General features: G+C 38.2%; 1 protein-coding gene across 2 annotated transcripts in view; it reads right to left on the reverse strand.

Annotated features, from left to right (window-relative positions):
* The window catches only part of pik3cb (phosphatidylinositol-4,5-bisphosphate 3-kinase, catalytic subunit beta), a 187530-nt gene that overhangs the window by 22969 nt on the left and 147699 nt on the right, over positions 1–16862 (reverse strand). For both annotated transcript variants that reach the window (XM_060834867.1, XM_060834868.1), the window contains exons 16-18: positions 13272–13450; positions 12539–12648; positions 3001–3079 (exon numbers count right to left, since the gene is read on the reverse strand). In XM_060834867.1, coding sequence (XP_060690850.1) covers positions 3001–3079; positions 12539–12648; positions 13272–13450 — 368 coding nt within the window. The remainder of the gene's footprint in view (positions 1–3000; positions 3080–12538; positions 12649–13271; positions 13451–16862) is intronic.

Below are 16862 nucleotides of genomic sequence, written 5' to 3' on the forward strand. Positions count from 1 at the left end.
GGATGCAAGCTTTGCTGTTAAGGCGCGACTAATAGGTTAGTTGTGTTTGCAATGTGGCATGTTGATGGTGATGTGTCTACTTGACCTAATGGTCCACATGGTGTATGCACTCATGAGGTTGTTGGATATGACATTCCTGGTTACTGACCCAGTGAAAATGTATGTCCAAGTCAGGATGATGAGCAGCTTGGAAATGAAGTGCATATTTTCACTGATTATCATCGTTAGACGCCCCTGGCAAAATAAAGCATTTGGATTTTGCTATGCAGTTGGAAGGAGTCAGCTCAATTGAAACGGAGATATTTTTGTAAGCAAAGCAATATGATGAAACAGTACTCTGTGTGTTTGTGGTATTAAGCACACGCTTTGCATTATCGAGTCCTTTTCTACTCTTAGGTTGCTTCCTGACTGCTGTGGCAACAATTCTAATGGAAAATCCATCAAGCGAGGAAAAGAAAAGTCTAGTTCTTCCTATCAGGAATCCTGCCAGATTCAGAAATTTGGCACCTTTCTACAGTTGCAATCGGTTCAAAACAACAACAGATGGCGCTGCATTTTGTCTATACGCTCATCCAGAATAGAAACAACAGCCAAGGCTGAATCTGAGAAAATGTAGCTGTACCAACGAAGTCTGCAGGTTCCAGTTTCAGAGAAGATTATCTAATTATATTTTCCTGGATTTTTTGGCATGTTAGGAGCATTTTCTGGCTTCTCAAAGTTCGGAGCAAAATATGTCAAACTTAATTGAAACCCAAAGAATTGATAGATGTTCAGCTGCCAGTTTTTTGGCAAGGTAATGCAAAAATGAAACAATTACTAGTGCCTTATATGTAGAACTGACCAACAGCAGTATGTTGTGAGTTAGAGTGTCAAACTTAACTTTAATTAACACATCTATTTTTGGTGTTAAATGTCTCATAGTACATACTTTTAAAAAAAAGTTGCAACTTAAAAGCCTTTTTTTAAAATTCATTCACAGGTTATGGGAGTCACTGGCTAGACTAGCATCTGCAAGGTTTGTGAAGGTTTATAGCTCAGGTTGAGGTTTAGGGTGTAGGTTTCATTACCTAGCCAGGTAACATCACCAGTGGCGATCTCCAGGTGAAGTGAAGCTGTTGCCTCCTGCTTTCTATTTGTATGGGGAACCCCATCCAGGACAAACATATAAATAGAAAGCAAGAGACAAAAGCTTCACTTCACTTGGAGGTCGCCACTGATGATGTTTCCTACAGCTCAGCGAGCAAACCTACACCCTAGACGAGCATCTATTGCCCACAGGTCAGTTAAGAGACCATTACATTATTGTGTGTGTGGAGTCACATATAGGCTACACCATGCAAGTGCAGCAGATTTCCTTTCCTACAGGGCATGAGCAAACTAGATGGGTTTTTATGACACCTGGCAACAGTCTCGTGATCATCACTACACTCTTAAAAATATTTTTTTTCCCAATTCAAATTCCATCATGTGCAGGATTTGAACCCTAGTCCTCAAGACTTTAGTCAAAAAGAGTGGTGTTAGAAAAGCACAGCAGGTCAGGCAGCATCCAATGAGCAGGAGAATCGAAGTTTCAGGCATAAGCCTTTCATCAGGAACTCTGAATTAATAATTTAGCAGTAATACCACTAGACCCTAGTAGAAAGATTGTATTATTTACTACAAATTGGACAATATGAAAACGTGCATAGTGGATAGAAAAAAAGAGAAACTAGCAGAACTGGAGATTGATTTTATCTTTGTCTTTTCCCTTCCACATCCTACTAGTTTAGGAACAGGTAATGCATTTTCTTGGGATTCTCTATTACAACAGGACCATTGTCAGACTAAAAGAGTGGTCTGAATAATAATTATCAAAGATAATGAATAAAGAATTTGTAACATATCATGGTTCAGAAATAAGAACATTTTATTGAGGAAAAGGGATGAGGGTGTGGGGAATAAAAAAACATTTTAGATCAATTAAATGAAAATGTTCACTATGATGAAACAGGGAATCACTCCCCATCTTATCGCAGCGTTACAACCGCACGCCAAGTGCGCATGGAGTTCAGAGGGCCAGTTGGCACCTTTCCATGGCATTTCAAACTACCCTACTTACAGCTCCACTGGGCACACCTCCAACTACTTCCCCTCTGAAAGCAAGCTGTGATGAAAGGATTTGCAACCCTAGAGTTCAACAGGGTCAACGTAAAGGGAAAAAACATCCTGGTCAGAAAGGCAGTTTGACAGGAGTCAAATTGAGGACATGTCCTCAGGGTGCAGTCCATCTCATCCTGGTCTTTTTATCAACAAACTGCTGAATTTTTGTAGATTTTGTAAGAAAAAAACTGACAGAACTACAAGCAATTTTTGGCAATAAAATGTCTTTTCCTTCCTTTAACTGTGTTTTAAAATTATTTACTGATTTCCCTTTGCAGTTATATGTTGTGCCCAGACATTGTATTACTGACATTTGTTGTATCTGAACTTGTTTCTTAAATGAAATAAGCACAATTTTCCTTCATGTCTTAAAAAAAATCTTTCTGATTGCATATTGACAACAAAAAAAGTTAACTTGAAGCACACTCTCTCTCATGTAATGGGTAATCATCCAACTATCAAAAAGTAACAGAACAACCATTAGGCTATCTGACCACCAAAGAGTAAGTTGGATTGACAAAATACTCAGGATTGCTTTGTTGTGTGGAAGGATTAAATTCTTCAAATATGCATTACAGTATACTTGCGTTAAAATCTTCTTCAGGAAAAAGCATGCTCCAACTCAGTGAACACATCAAAGTTAAGGCTAGGCTCCCACATAATGAACCCATATGCACTCTGAGCTAACAGTGCCTTAAGGCCTAATCTGTCTCCTTTTTCCGCTCACTGTTTTCCTTTAAATGTGCTTCAAATTTTCAGATGGAATAACTGGAAACGTTCATCCACACATTGCCACAGTCTAGTTTGTAAAGTTAAGCCGGTTGAAAGGCATTTGAAGGAAGTGAACTGTGGGAGGCCTACCTGAGGTCTAAGCCTGCCTCCTTCCACAGCATGTCCATCAAGTGTAGAATCTGCAGAGCCAACATGTCTTGTCGCAAATCTGAATGAAAGAAAGCAGTATAGATGTGAGGGGTTATTTCAGAGTTATGTGCAAATCTCTGCATGTTATGTAATTGTATGAGACTATTACACTTAAGAGCAGGTCACAATGAGGTGCAGATTTGTTTTAGCTTCTATTTGTTTTTGTGGTACATCATTTTAATGAAGTGCAAGTTGTTTCATTCATAAACAAGCTTCCTCATGTGCACTACAGCCTCCCATTTTTGTCTCTCAACAGGCTCCATTAATAATTTTGTTGGAGAGCAAAACCCCTGCATATATTAGACAATAATGAATCCATTATGCCAGAGTAAATCATTGGTGCGATGTTCTCTTATTGCTCACTTAAAAAAAAAGACATGAATGTAATTTTTGTATTTTATGTTACGTGATGAGTATCAGACACATTGTGATTGAAACTTCTGAAGTCTAACGGACGACAACAAAATTTAATAAAAATAAAGAAGCATGCATTTCAGAACTTCAATTTTTTCAAAAGGTATCGTACTTTTATGACTAAAACTGAATTCTCAAATCAGCGGAGAAGTAGTAAATCTAATTAAAACTATATAACTATTCATCACTCAAACTGGGTGAAGGGAATGAGAAGGAAATGTTAAAATATGACAGAAACCTTACATTATTAAGAAAAATGACAAGTAGGTAGATTGAAGAAGGGTCACTGGACTCAAAAGGTTAACTCTGCATTCTCTTCACAGATGCTGCCTGACCTCCTGAGTTTCTCCAGCAATTTGTTTTTTTCCCCCCAGACTTTCAGCATCTGCAGTTTGTTTTATTATAAATGTAGGTTGATTTGCAGATTAGCCACCTTTTTTTTAGATCACCCACTCTAATTGACATGCAGATTGGAGTAGCGTGCAGAGAAAGGGAAGGATTATTCTTGGCAGTGCTGGTGTGTCCTTCAGGTTGCTTATGAAGTTTCTTCAACTGTTTGGCCACACTGGATATTGCTCGAGTATCAACCTGTGGCAGTCACTCACTGGGTATGTTTTATGGCTACTCAGCACCATAAGGCTTGAAATTCAAATACAACGCTGGTTTTAAATGATTTTCATGACCCAATAGCTTCCTCGATATGGTTATAGTATCCTTCATTATGGAGTTATATTTTGCCCAATCCCACGGCCAACACAGCCCAATCAATACAACTGCAATATCAACAGTTATAAATACTGTTCTAACAAATATCTGCCACACTACAATCCCAACAATTTTTGCCTTTTTTAAACTTTTCTATTCCCAATAAGTGAAAGCAATCGCGCGCTCTGTTTTGTTTACTGTGGCAGTGTCCAGTGGAGTTTGATTGTGTAAATCTTCAATAGCTGCTGTTTTGGAGCACTTCTGTGCAGGCCAATGTTAACACAACATGGCAGATTTCACCCCTTCTTGTGCCTCTCCCTTCCTATTTCTCTCCCTCTGTCAGCTGCTGGTTTAAAATGTTCTTTTCTCTGTTGCTCGAGGGCTGGTATCTAGGGAGTGGTTTGAACCATTTGCAATAAGTCAGTCCTCCTGTCATGTAATTTCAATCAAAATTCCGATTTCTGGGCAGAAAACATGACTTTACAGGAAGACAAGTCTTTCCACCAGGTGAAAGGAAAGAAGTTTCTCAATATCCACAGCAAGTCTTCCAAGCTGAATCAGAAACACTGGTTCAGTCAGCAGACAGGATTTCTTAAAAGTCCAGTTTTTCATTTTGGAGTGGGTTTTGGTGTTGGGACTGGAGTGGCAAAGAAGATGTGATAGGTTATCAGTTAGCCTAATGGCTATTCCTCTCTTCAACCGATAGCAGACACTTTCACTGACCATGTTTTTAAAGTAGTGGTCAAATCCAGAAGCTGCGGACAAACTGTCTGAGGTCCAAGGTTATCACCTCTCCAATACTGTCCACACAAGATGTCAAAAGCGTGAGGATGTTCTTATTGAGAAAATTAAATTATTTTTTGCTAAAAGGATGGTGGGACTGTATTCCAGTGATGTTGGTTCAGAACCCAATTAACAAGCAATACCCACATAATCTAACAAGAGAATTCATGAGCTTGTTCAGTAGAAGTACCACAGTTCTAAACATAGGAGAGACAGAGAGAACCTTAGTGCACTGACAGAAGTCATTTGCATCCTACACTCTTTTACTGCATCTGGTTTATTGTTGCAGCTAAAAACGACAACGCAAGTTAAAATTAGGTGGAAATATATTTGCTGCCTCTGGTGGAAATGGGACATTAATATGTTCTTTGGCTCTTGATGGGCTGAGTGATTAGCATGCTGGACTAGGTAAGAATTGAATTCCTGACTAGTGGTCTGTACAAAGTTATGGAGGGAGTAGCACGACTTGCAGAAAGTAGTCAGAAACTATGAATTGCAAGCTTGCACATGCCCCTCTGCTTGACTTACTATTTGGAATCTACCCATTAATATAAAATTGGGCAAGTCCCGAGCACGAACATGTTCCTGTAGTTGTTTTGCAATGTAAACATATCACCAGAATTACATGGTAATTTAAAATAATTTGCTTCACCACTTGTGGCTTGGCTCAAAATTGGAAGAAATCTCACTTTGGTTGAATCATCTTCAATATTAGTTGACTTGAGGATCTTGAATCTATCGTGTAGTTATATATTATGATTTAATTTCTGCTACTGGCCCATCGAGCCACATGACCCACTTTATGCATACTACAATGTACACTTGTCTGCAACTTTCAGTTTGTACTGTCGTTCTGTATAGGAAATCTTCTTCGCCTCTTGTAATACACTTTCAACCACAAGTTGAAGAAACTCAAGATTAATAAATTGCTAAGAGGGTGACATCTTCTGACAACAGCTCCAAATTAAATCATTAAACTGTTTTGAATACATTCTAAAAATCTTGGCTTGTATTCACAGGAGATGGAAAATAAACAATCATAAACAGAAATTGCTGAAGTATTCTCTATCAAGTTCTGCAGCAAGATTGACAAAGTGACATACAAACTTATAATTTTGGCTCTTTACAGGAACACCCTACACTTTTCAAAAGTATAACAGTATGCAAATCTTTCCCCACAAAATCTGGAAACTGTTTATTTTCCACATTTTTGTTTCTACAGAAGTGCTTATGTAACTAACTAACCATTGTTCCATTTGCAATTACTGCTTACGACAATTATTGTTATTGCATGCTAATGTACTCAATGTAGGTTTATAGGTAAAGCAAAGGATATCTTAATGTATAATTTATTAATATCAGTGGTCACCTATGCGTTGCACATAGGATATCTGCAATTCAAAATTAAGGTTTTGGTCAGTGTTTGAGAGAGACGATTTATTCAATGAGTTTAATTGGTGAATGTATTGATTTGAAAATTCTCAAGTTTTCAAATCCTTACATAAACTTGCCCAATCTCTCTCCACAATCAAATTTAGTCCTACAGTTACCAAAAGACTCCAAGGTCATCCAATTGTCTCTGGTGCAACCCCAATTATCATTAGTAATTGAGCCCACCATACATAACATTTTTAAACCAATACAAATCAACTTCCTGTAAAATTTATGGTGGGAATTAAGATCAAGGAAGTGAACTTGCCAATGCTAAACATCTTTTCCAAATGTCACCAAATGCCATTTTAACATGTCCTGAAATATGATCTGACATTGGGTTCACTATTAAACCTGCTGTAAATTCAAATTTCCCAGTCATTTTTTCTTATTGTAGAGATGGGTGGGTTCCTCAAGGTGTGGGAACCTTGCCAGGTAAAGCAGTTTGTAAGCTAACTAGGGGCGGCATGGTGGCACAGTGGTTAGCACTGCTGCCTCACAGCGCTAGAGACCCGGGTTCAATTCCCGACTCAGGCGACTGACTGTGTGGAGTTTGCACATTCTCCCCGTGTCTGTGTGGGTTTCCTCCGGGTGCTCCGGTTTCCTCCCACAGTCCAAAGATGGTGAATTGACCATGCTAAATTGCCCATAGTGTTAGGTAAAGGGGTAGATGTAGGGGTATGGTGGGTTGCGCTTTGGCGGATCGGTGTGGACTTGTTGGGCCGAAGGGCCTGTTTCCACACTAAGTAATCTAAGCCTTCAATGGAGTCAGGAACCTTTTGACTGGTAAATATAAACAATTTTGTAAACTTTGCCTGTCATGATTTAAATGGTTTATGATGATTTTAAGTACATTTTCAATGTAGTGATTGATCATAGCCTCTTATCTCTCAAGTTCTGAGCCCCATTAAAATTGAAAAACACTGTGCAAAGGTTCAGATGTATTACAATCCTCCTTTAGTGGCTAAACTTGTTTTGCATTCTCCAGAGTGGAAACTCAGATATGAATGTATGTCAGAAACTTTATGGTTTGACTTACACACTGAATTAATGGATTACCACCAATTAAACCTCAGAGGCATTCTTCAAATATCCACTAAAGGCAGAAACAATGAGACATTTAACATCATTCATAAGTCTTTGAAATTCATAAGAATTAAAAAGAAAACAAAAGAATCAGGCATAGTCTTTGAAAAACAATCCCATATCATTGTCAGACATAGCCAGCAAAAATCCCATTGATGAAGACTTTAATAATCTTAACACCACTAACTATTGTCCAATAAACAGAGAAATTGAAAAAACATTTCAGAAGAGGTTGAACCTTTACAAGACCATAAAACTGTCAAAACAAAGCTAACAGTTCATTTGAAACTATAAGAACAACCCGCTACTGGTTCAAGTCTGTCAGTCAACCTTAGAAGTCTGCTTAACATTCACAATAAGACCACCTGGCAAAACAGACACCTAGCCATCTATTCAGCCTACTTCCATTGATACAGTTGACAAATGGCCTCATTTTGAACATCTGGATGAACGTGAGTATTTTAAAGACTTGTTTAAAAGGTTCAGGAGTTCTGTGCCTTGAGGATACTGGGTGATTGGACATGGAGAATGAATGGGGGAATGGACTGGGCATCAGAAATAGTGGGATGTATGGAAGAGCAATGGAGTGTAAGGACATGAGGAACAAAAGAGTCAGTATTGTAGTGCAGTAAGGGAGGAGAGGGTAGAAAGCAACCGTCAAGTCGAGAGTGAGGAATTGGAGAAGCAAGGCAGAGTAAAGCCTAAACCAAAACAAAATGCTGAAAATGTTCAACAGTTCTGACAGCACCTATGGAGAGAGAAACAGTTAATATCACAAGTCAAATGTGACTCATCAGTACTGCAGATATGAACTAAGAGAAAGTGAGGACCGCAGATGCTGGAGACCAGAGCCGAAAAAGTGTTGCTGGAAAAGTGCAGCAGGCCAGGCAGTATCAAAGGGCCTGGCCTGCTGCGCTTTTCCAGCAACAAATCTTTCAGTTATGAAGACTGGGAGAAATGGGAAGGTTAAACCAGGTTAGGAGGAGTGAATGTGAGATGACACATATGGAAGATGAGACAGATGAAAGTGAAAGGAGAACAAGGCGCAGAGAAAGGATACATTTATTTTGTAAATAGCATGAGGTACAAGCTCATGTACTTGGAGCAGATTACAAAGTTGTACTGTGTCTGAGCAAAGTATTTCCCGATAAGTTTAAAATCATATTTCACAAGTTTTTATTTATGTCTTCCGCTCCTACTTCACTGGCACACTTTGAAGTAATCTGGACGAGTTCCCCTCCTCCCTTAACCACTTTTCCTCTAGACTGTAAAGCTCAAATTTCTCAAGTATTTTCTCATAGTTCATGCCCTTTACAACTGGGATCAGTCTTATTGCTTTTCTTTGTAGCCTTTCCAACATATGCATATCTTTCATGTGGCACAGTAGTCAGAAATGTACTCCAAGTGTGGTCCAACCAGCGCATTGTGAAGCCTGAGCAGAATCTCTGCACCATTGTATTCTCCAGGTCTGGTTCTTTATTCCAGCATTCACTTTGCTTTATTACTAACATATGGAAGAGAATGAGCAATTATCACTCAAAACACTGTCTCCCTGTGTTAATCCTATTCTATAACACTTATTTGACTTGTGCTAAGTTTGATTTGTCACTTGCCTTTTGTCTGTAACTAATCTAAATAATGTTTAAAAAAAAAACTTAACTGTATTCCCTTTGCATATTCTTGTGACTTCTGAAAGAGGTGAGGCACATTATATCTATTAAATACAATAAAATTGGTGCATTTCATTAGGAATAAACCTATCCTGAACTTGGTAAGAGAAAAAAATACACTGATTTTTTTTCTCTGTCTTTAAAAGCACAATGTTCTTCCAGTGGAAACTTTGTTAAAGAAACTCTTACTTAGAGTGGCCTATATATTGGAACTTTCGATTCATAAATGCTCACCTGTCAAAAGAACAAATTGGAACTGTGGTCACATCCAGCAAAAAATCATGAGAGAGTCCTTTAAATAGTAGGAAGTATTTAAGTGGTCTCTTCTTGCTAGTGTCGCCTTTTCATTGTGTCGCTCAAGTATTTAACAACGGGTCTGGTGTCTTTTCAGATTTTGAAAATAACCTTTATGCAGGTATCCCAACACATGCACAAATGGATTTTAATTATGACAATATGCTACTGAGAAGCAAGTATCATCATGTCATAACAGATTTGAATGATAGAAGGGCTGTAGCTATTGCCAGCAATCCCAACATGAAACCAGGAATATGATCAATAAATTAATAGCATATGAAATGTATGTACAATATTTAGTTTTAAAATGGTGAATAGGCAGGATTCAGAAAGTGATTTTGGACAATACCCAGTCTGAAACAATTGGCCTCGTGTACAATAAATCTTAACCTAATAGTTATTCTGTAACTTTGGTCAAAAACAAAACATCAAATCCAGCCTAAATTAATATGATTTCACTCACTGCGTGCTGTTCAATTCACTCATCTCTCTTTGATCGATCTAACTTATCATGAAAACCTTTAGTGTTAATAGGCTGTGACAAGGAGTGTAGGCCATCATAATTATACTTCATGTATAATTGTTCAGTTAGTCATTTGGTAATATACTGCAATATATTGAGTGCAAGACCTTTGTCAAAATACAGATTTCTTCCATCAAATAAAACTATTCACGTTGATTTTGGTGAGGAGACATGAGACAACTCAAATTGTACTACTTTGAAAGAGGCAGTAAGGATGTAGAAGTGGTTATACATAATTCTTTGAATGTGGTAGGGTGCATAAACAAAGCAGTTCATAAAGTATACAGCATCTTAAGCTTTATAAATAGAGGCGGAGAGTACAAAATCCAGGAATTGTGCTAAACCTATATAAAGCACAAATGTGTGTTGACTGGAGAAATGTGTCCAATTCTAGGCATCACACTGTAGGAAGCAATTGAAGGCTTTGGACAGGGTACTTAGAGACTAACTAGAATTGTTCCAGGGATTAGATATTACTTGGATAAAGTGGAAAAACTGGAGTTGTTTTGCAAGCAGAGAAAAAGTTAAAGAAGATTTATTTTGAAAGGAATTTAAAATCATGAAGACTTTAGAAAGAGTACTTTAAAAGAGATCATTTCCACTGGCTGCAAGGTTAATAATCAGAGCACATAGAGATATGGTGATTGCCCTAAGAACCTAAAGTAGTGAGAAACTTTATGGAAAAAATATGTGAAGTGATTCAGAATGGGGATATACTGATATCGTGGAAACAGAATCAGAGATGAACAGTATATACGAAAGAGGAAAGAAATGCAAGGATATGGGGAAAAGGCCAAGAGAGTGGGACTAACAAAGAATAGTTCACACTTGATAAATTGCATTGCCTTCTAAACTATTGGTGGTTTGGGGTGGGTGGGTGGGTGGGAGGGGGAGGGTTCAATAATGGATTCATCATATAGTTGCAATCAAAATTTCATTGGCTTCTCCATTATTTTGTGACATCTGCCGCTCTGCTCTGCTAGCAGTCTCCTCCTGCGTGAATAGGATGGACTTTATTTTGTTGAATGGACGACCCAAAGGCCAACTCACTCTTCATATTGGAACAAGTGTTGGGCAAGTGTAATGAAAATTCTGTTTCTGGCCAGGAGAGGTCACTGCTGCATTTCATTAACAAAATCAGTCCAAAGGGTTTTGCTTCCTTCTTTCAAAAAGTCTGCTTTTGAAGAAATGTTAATCTTTCAATATTAAAACAAAGCCAAATGGCTTCTATTGCATCCAGCTGTACCGCCTAAGTATGCCTCTTCCATTCCCGTTCAACAATGCAAACAATTAGCTGTGTAACAGAAGTCATAAAGCTGTAAACATTTTTCAGAAGTACGGTAACAAACTGATCAGTTCCTGAGATGATATAAAGCAACAGGTTACAGACAGTATACACAATTTATACTACTCACACAAGTAAATATACCTAATTTTTGACAGACTTAGCAGCCTAAGATTCTTTTAACAGAAGCAAACAAACATGAGCAGTTTGTGAATGTATCATCAATGAGCACAGAGAATGAAAAATGAGAAAGAAACTCAACACACAGATGCACACACTCAGTCATAAATCATATCTATACCAAATTAATAAAATTGTATGTAACCTAGACAAGGCCTCAAGTACTATCAACCCTCCAACTACTGTACTGGATTAAGCCCAATTTCTGGAAAGATCCAATATATAATGGATTGCTGGACCTTCTCTCCTGCATTCCCAGTCCAAGTAAATGTTATTCAAAAATGTCATTTTTTTGGTAAGTAGTCTTCAATAACGGTGAGAACCCGTCAAATCTTCAGGAGGGAGGAAGCTGGAGCACCCGGAGGAAACCCACACAGACATGGGGAGAATGTGCAAACTCCACAGAGAGTCGCCAGAGGCTGGAATAGAACCCTGGTCCCTGGTGCTGTGAGACAGCAGTGCTAACCACTGAGCCACTGTGCTGCCCCTGCTGAAAAAGATGGACACCCAGCAATGGAACATCAGAACTGACCGCAACCTAGCCAGTGATCTTTAAAAGGGACTCCTGAAGGTGATGTTAAAAAAATGCCATTTACAAACTTATGGAGAAATCTTTAAAAGGCAGGCCAGGAAATACACAAATGCCCCTCAGAAAAGCTACATCCACTGCTGGTCATTAATGGACCCCAATCAGACTGTTACTACTCACAACCCCACCAAGCTACTGCTTATTTCTTGCTCTAGCCACCCCTAGAAATGAAGGAATTCCTCCTTCACACTGTTCCCCAACTCAAAGCCCCTCACCCCAATATGAGGTGAGCTGCCTTTGGCCATTCTTGAAAATTCAGCAGTTAGGAAAAATATCGCAGCTTAAACTTGAACCTGAAGGTGCTGGGTGCAGGCAGTAGTACAGGCACTAACATTTTACATTCACTTCATTAAGATGCTGAATATTCTCCACAAGGTGTTACAAGGCACTACTCTCCCAGTGAAAGGACAATTTGTTAAATAACTGATTATTATTACATATAAACACTGCACCAACATGCTGAAAGGTTGACACTTAGCAGAATTACACTTAGATATAGAAATCAGACAACTTACCATCACCATTTTTAAAGATAATTCCCACTGGCTCTCCTCCCAACATTTTATTGTTGTACAATATCCAGAGAGGCTTCATTTTGGAGTCCATATACCTGCATTTGTCTATACTATGAAAATCAAGCAAAAAACAAATCAGTACCAAAAGTATAATGCTATAATTTCAAATCATCTAATGCCAAAAGTTAATTTTAGGGAAGTTTTTTTTTAGGTAGATAGTGAAGGATAAACCTTACTTCCAAATGCTTGTATAGATTTGGCCCAAACAGATACATTTTACCCCCATATGTCTAGTATTTATGAAAATAACCTCTAATCTATCCCAACCAACTGTTTTAGGCCCATCTTTACTGCAGTACACCTAAATATTCCAGTATTATGCTGGGGAAATTAAAATCTCCAAATACTCATCCAGTTATGTTCAGGGAAAGCAATAGAGTTTAAGGATTTGCAAACTTTTAATTTGTATGGTTTAGACCCAGACAGGTAATTCCTTAAATAGTGAAAAAGCCCAAACAGCAATAAAACAGCAGTAAAATAGAATCATCTACTGCACAAGTAAATGTATATTTTGCATTCTTGGCCAGTTTATCTGTGGGAGTTAATGGACCTCCTTCAGTCAGCATCAAGTTTACAAGCTCATGACATTGTAGTGAGGTCAATATGCATTTGGAACAACTTCAAGTAACACAGTTCCTTTTAAATTTTATATATAGAGTATGAACAGACTTACTTCAGTTCTGAAAGGATAACACTCGGGTTCAGTGGTGACTGAATGTTGGACAATGCTTCCTGGTACACAGGCTGTTTTAAGCAGGTATGAATCACATCCTTCAACTTATTCTTTGCCACCTTCAGCGAACTGATTTTCACGAGACTATTGATAGCTTTCATCTTACTCAGAGCTTCCATCTGGAATCATAAAAGTAATGTTTTGCTCTTCCCCATAAGATTCTTGGAAACACCCAAATCATGTGTCCCGTATGATACTTGCAATGAACGTGTTGATACATATTTATCTGAAATGTACATTTTTAGCAGTACCACTAGTTTATTCTTTACCATGCATTCTTAACACTTATTATCAATGACTTAACTCAGTGAACATTTATTAGACACAACTTCTCAACACACTTTGCTTTTGTCACTGACTGCTACCTGCCAATTCTAGATGCTCAAAATTAAAATAAAAACACAGACCCAAGTGCTGTTGAGTGTAAGGACATACTTGGTGGCCTAACACTATTTGCTCCTGATCATGATTAGGATGTCCTTTCCATTCATCAGTCTTAACTTCTAAAATATTACATTTTTAAAGAAAATTCAAAAATCATTGTTTTTTTTTAATTCAAACCAAAAAGACTTTGATGGCCAAGTTGTCAGCATTCACATTCAACTTTTCAACCTGGATAATGTTAAACCTCTTAACGCGGTGGTCTCAAAAATTAATTGAGTCAATTTGTTTTGTAGAGGATGAGGCCACCTCAGCAGCTGGTGGGAGGAAGGGCAAGACAAGAGCAATGATAGAATAACCTGACTGCTGAAGCTCATTAAAATATAATTAGCTCAAGAGCACAGATCAGCTTGTGGTGGTTATCATGCTGTGATTCATTTCTCTTCTACCCCCACCCCTCCCCAGCCAAAAATTGCTTCTCTGCATTAATGGCAGATAAGAGGTTTTGTAGTTTAGCACAATGTGAGCCACATGTCCTGGCAATGATCATAAATACTCTCTTCCTACTTCATTGGGCCAGATGGTATCATACAATGCAGCTGACCACAACTATATCTGGAAACATAAGCCTTGAAAAATGTGGAGGCAAATAATTTTAGTCATCAAGTATGCACATGTGAAATGCCCCCATGAATGGTATATTTTTAAAACAAAGTCCATAATTATAATAAGGTGCTGCACAACCATACAGCAGACTTAAATTCACTTTTCAAACCTTGTAACAGATTAACATTCATTTTCATTAGCTCCCTTCCCACAGACATCACCAGTGTTAGTGTAAAATGAACTTAAAATAGAGATTCCTATTAATCTGGATTTTCATACACAAAAGATTATGGATGTCATTATTTTGATTTTTCAATTTTTCTTTCTCCCACTCTAATCATCTACCTCAGTTCTCACTCCACCCCTGTGAAAACAGTGCTTACTGTGTGGGTTTGCAGAGAATCTGGGCAGCAGGATATTTACCTTTGGGTGCATCACAAACAAGTTGGATTTAGATCTCACTTGATATCCCCAGACTGCAAAAGTGACCAGGAATCAGAAATCTCATTTTGTCAAAGCTACTAAAATGAACTTGAAGTCCTGATTATACTAAACTTTCACTAAATAATAGGGCACATGGCTTTGGATTGGACTGTTGCAAGACAAATTTATTTCGGTTAATGATCTGTGGCAAAAAACTGATCCTTCTAAGATGATGCTACACTCTGCCTGTGACAAAACACAAACTAAAGACCTGGTAGTCTCCAGAATGGAGACATTTTAATGCTGAGCAATTGTTGGGAAGCACAATTTCCTCCTGTCAATTATTTCAATAACGTGTCAGAACCCCAAACTATACACGGACATTTTTGTTTACTTTTAAAGCCAAAATATGTTGTTTTTAAAAGGAGGTTTGCTACAGAAAAATTGAAGATTTAATTTCAGCTACTCATAAAATCCTATGGGAAACCAATGGAAAGTCACACTTGTATATTATTGGAAACTGTGGTCTCATGACAAGTGGACAGTGGGTTGATGACCTTCTGTTCAACAGCAAGTCATTTCCTACGGATTATGTTCCAAACTACAAACATATACTTTGCTTTTCTCAGAGGAATGCACAAGGATGGGGGTTAAAAAACCACTTTCAACTCTACTGGAGTGGATTAGTGGGACTGAATGCTCATGTATATACATTCAAGCATTTAGCATGCTGTGAAGGTCACAGGTGAAGAATTATCCCGCAAGTTACTCTGCATCACCCGGCCTAATGCACCAGTTTTAACAAAAAGAAGAATTGGGACAAAGGAACTCCCATTAGTCTAAAAATCCAGTCTTGAAAACCAACTGTTCAACTGCCAACATCAGTGCTACTAGAAGCCTACATTGCAAAGGCTGAAGCATTAAGCCTATTTGTCATGGGTATAAACTGATATACATTTCATAAAGTTTTCATCTCTTTTGGATGAAACACATTTCAAATCTGTATATATTTATGTAGCATTTCTTCTTATATGTAATAACTAGCAAACATGCTCATTTTGTTAATTCAAGAAAGCCTGGTGAATGGGTTCCTTCTTAAAACAAAAGTTAATTTGTATCTGGGAGAACAGTATCTAGAAGGCAAGGAAACCTTTTCTAAATTAATCTTGTTGCAAGCAGCTTGGGGATCCCACCCAAAATTGTGCTGAATTGCGGAACCTCACCCAGGGCCTGGTCCTGGCAGAATCTATGATTTTAAAGTTACTGGTTTTGGAGGTGGATAAGTCTTCAGCTGGATTCCATGGGATAGATGGGAACTAGACAGGAGGTGCCTGGGTTCCTGTTTCTGATTGCTATCCAGGACCTTGGCTGAAGGTTCATGAGTATACACGCAATAAGGTTGATCATTCATATGAGTTACCGGGGAAAGCCCCAAACTGTGGTTTTATAAAATAGAGGGTAAGGAGAGAAAACTGAAAGAGAGAGGTTATTTTTTTAAAACCAAGCGTGCACAACCGATTTACAGTTGGTCTCAATTAAATCTGTGTGCCCCACAATGACACTTTTATAAAACAACCCCATTGACTATAATGGACATTTGCCAAAGAGAAACAGTACACAATTCACTGTGTTTACTTAACAAAAAAAAAGTACCTTTTCGTATTTTCATTTCTAAGCTACGTGACAACATTTGGCGGAGTCTGGACTCAGCAGGAGCTTCATAAAGCTGCCTGACCCCTGAACCCAAAGCCTTCTCAGCTAAATATTGTACTGGCAAAAGACAGAACACTGAATATTTCTGAAGCATTTTACAGCACAATATAAAACTGTCAGTTGTGTTGACCTCGTATTACAGCGAGCAAGATTGCATGTATTTATTTGAATAGGACACCACTCAGAATCAACTGCTGCAGAGTTCTGTCAGTGACTGCTTCACAGAGAGTACACTATCATACGTGGCTGCCAGATTACTTTGTTCCATTTGTTGAACTGCAATTTCCTGCCTTCTCCCCAGAACGCTTGATTTCCTTACCTTGTTAAAAATCCGTCCATCTCAGCCCTGAATACATTTAAAAACTCAGCCTCAACAGCCCTATGTGGAAAATAATTCCTCAGATTCTA

Source organism: Hemiscyllium ocellatum, chromosome 13 (genome assembly GCF_020745735.1).
Source record: "Hemiscyllium ocellatum isolate sHemOce1 chromosome 13, sHemOce1.pat.X.cur, whole genome shotgun sequence".
Lineage (NCBI taxonomy): Eukaryota > Metazoa > Chordata > Chondrichthyes > Orectolobiformes > Hemiscylliidae > Hemiscyllium > Hemiscyllium ocellatum.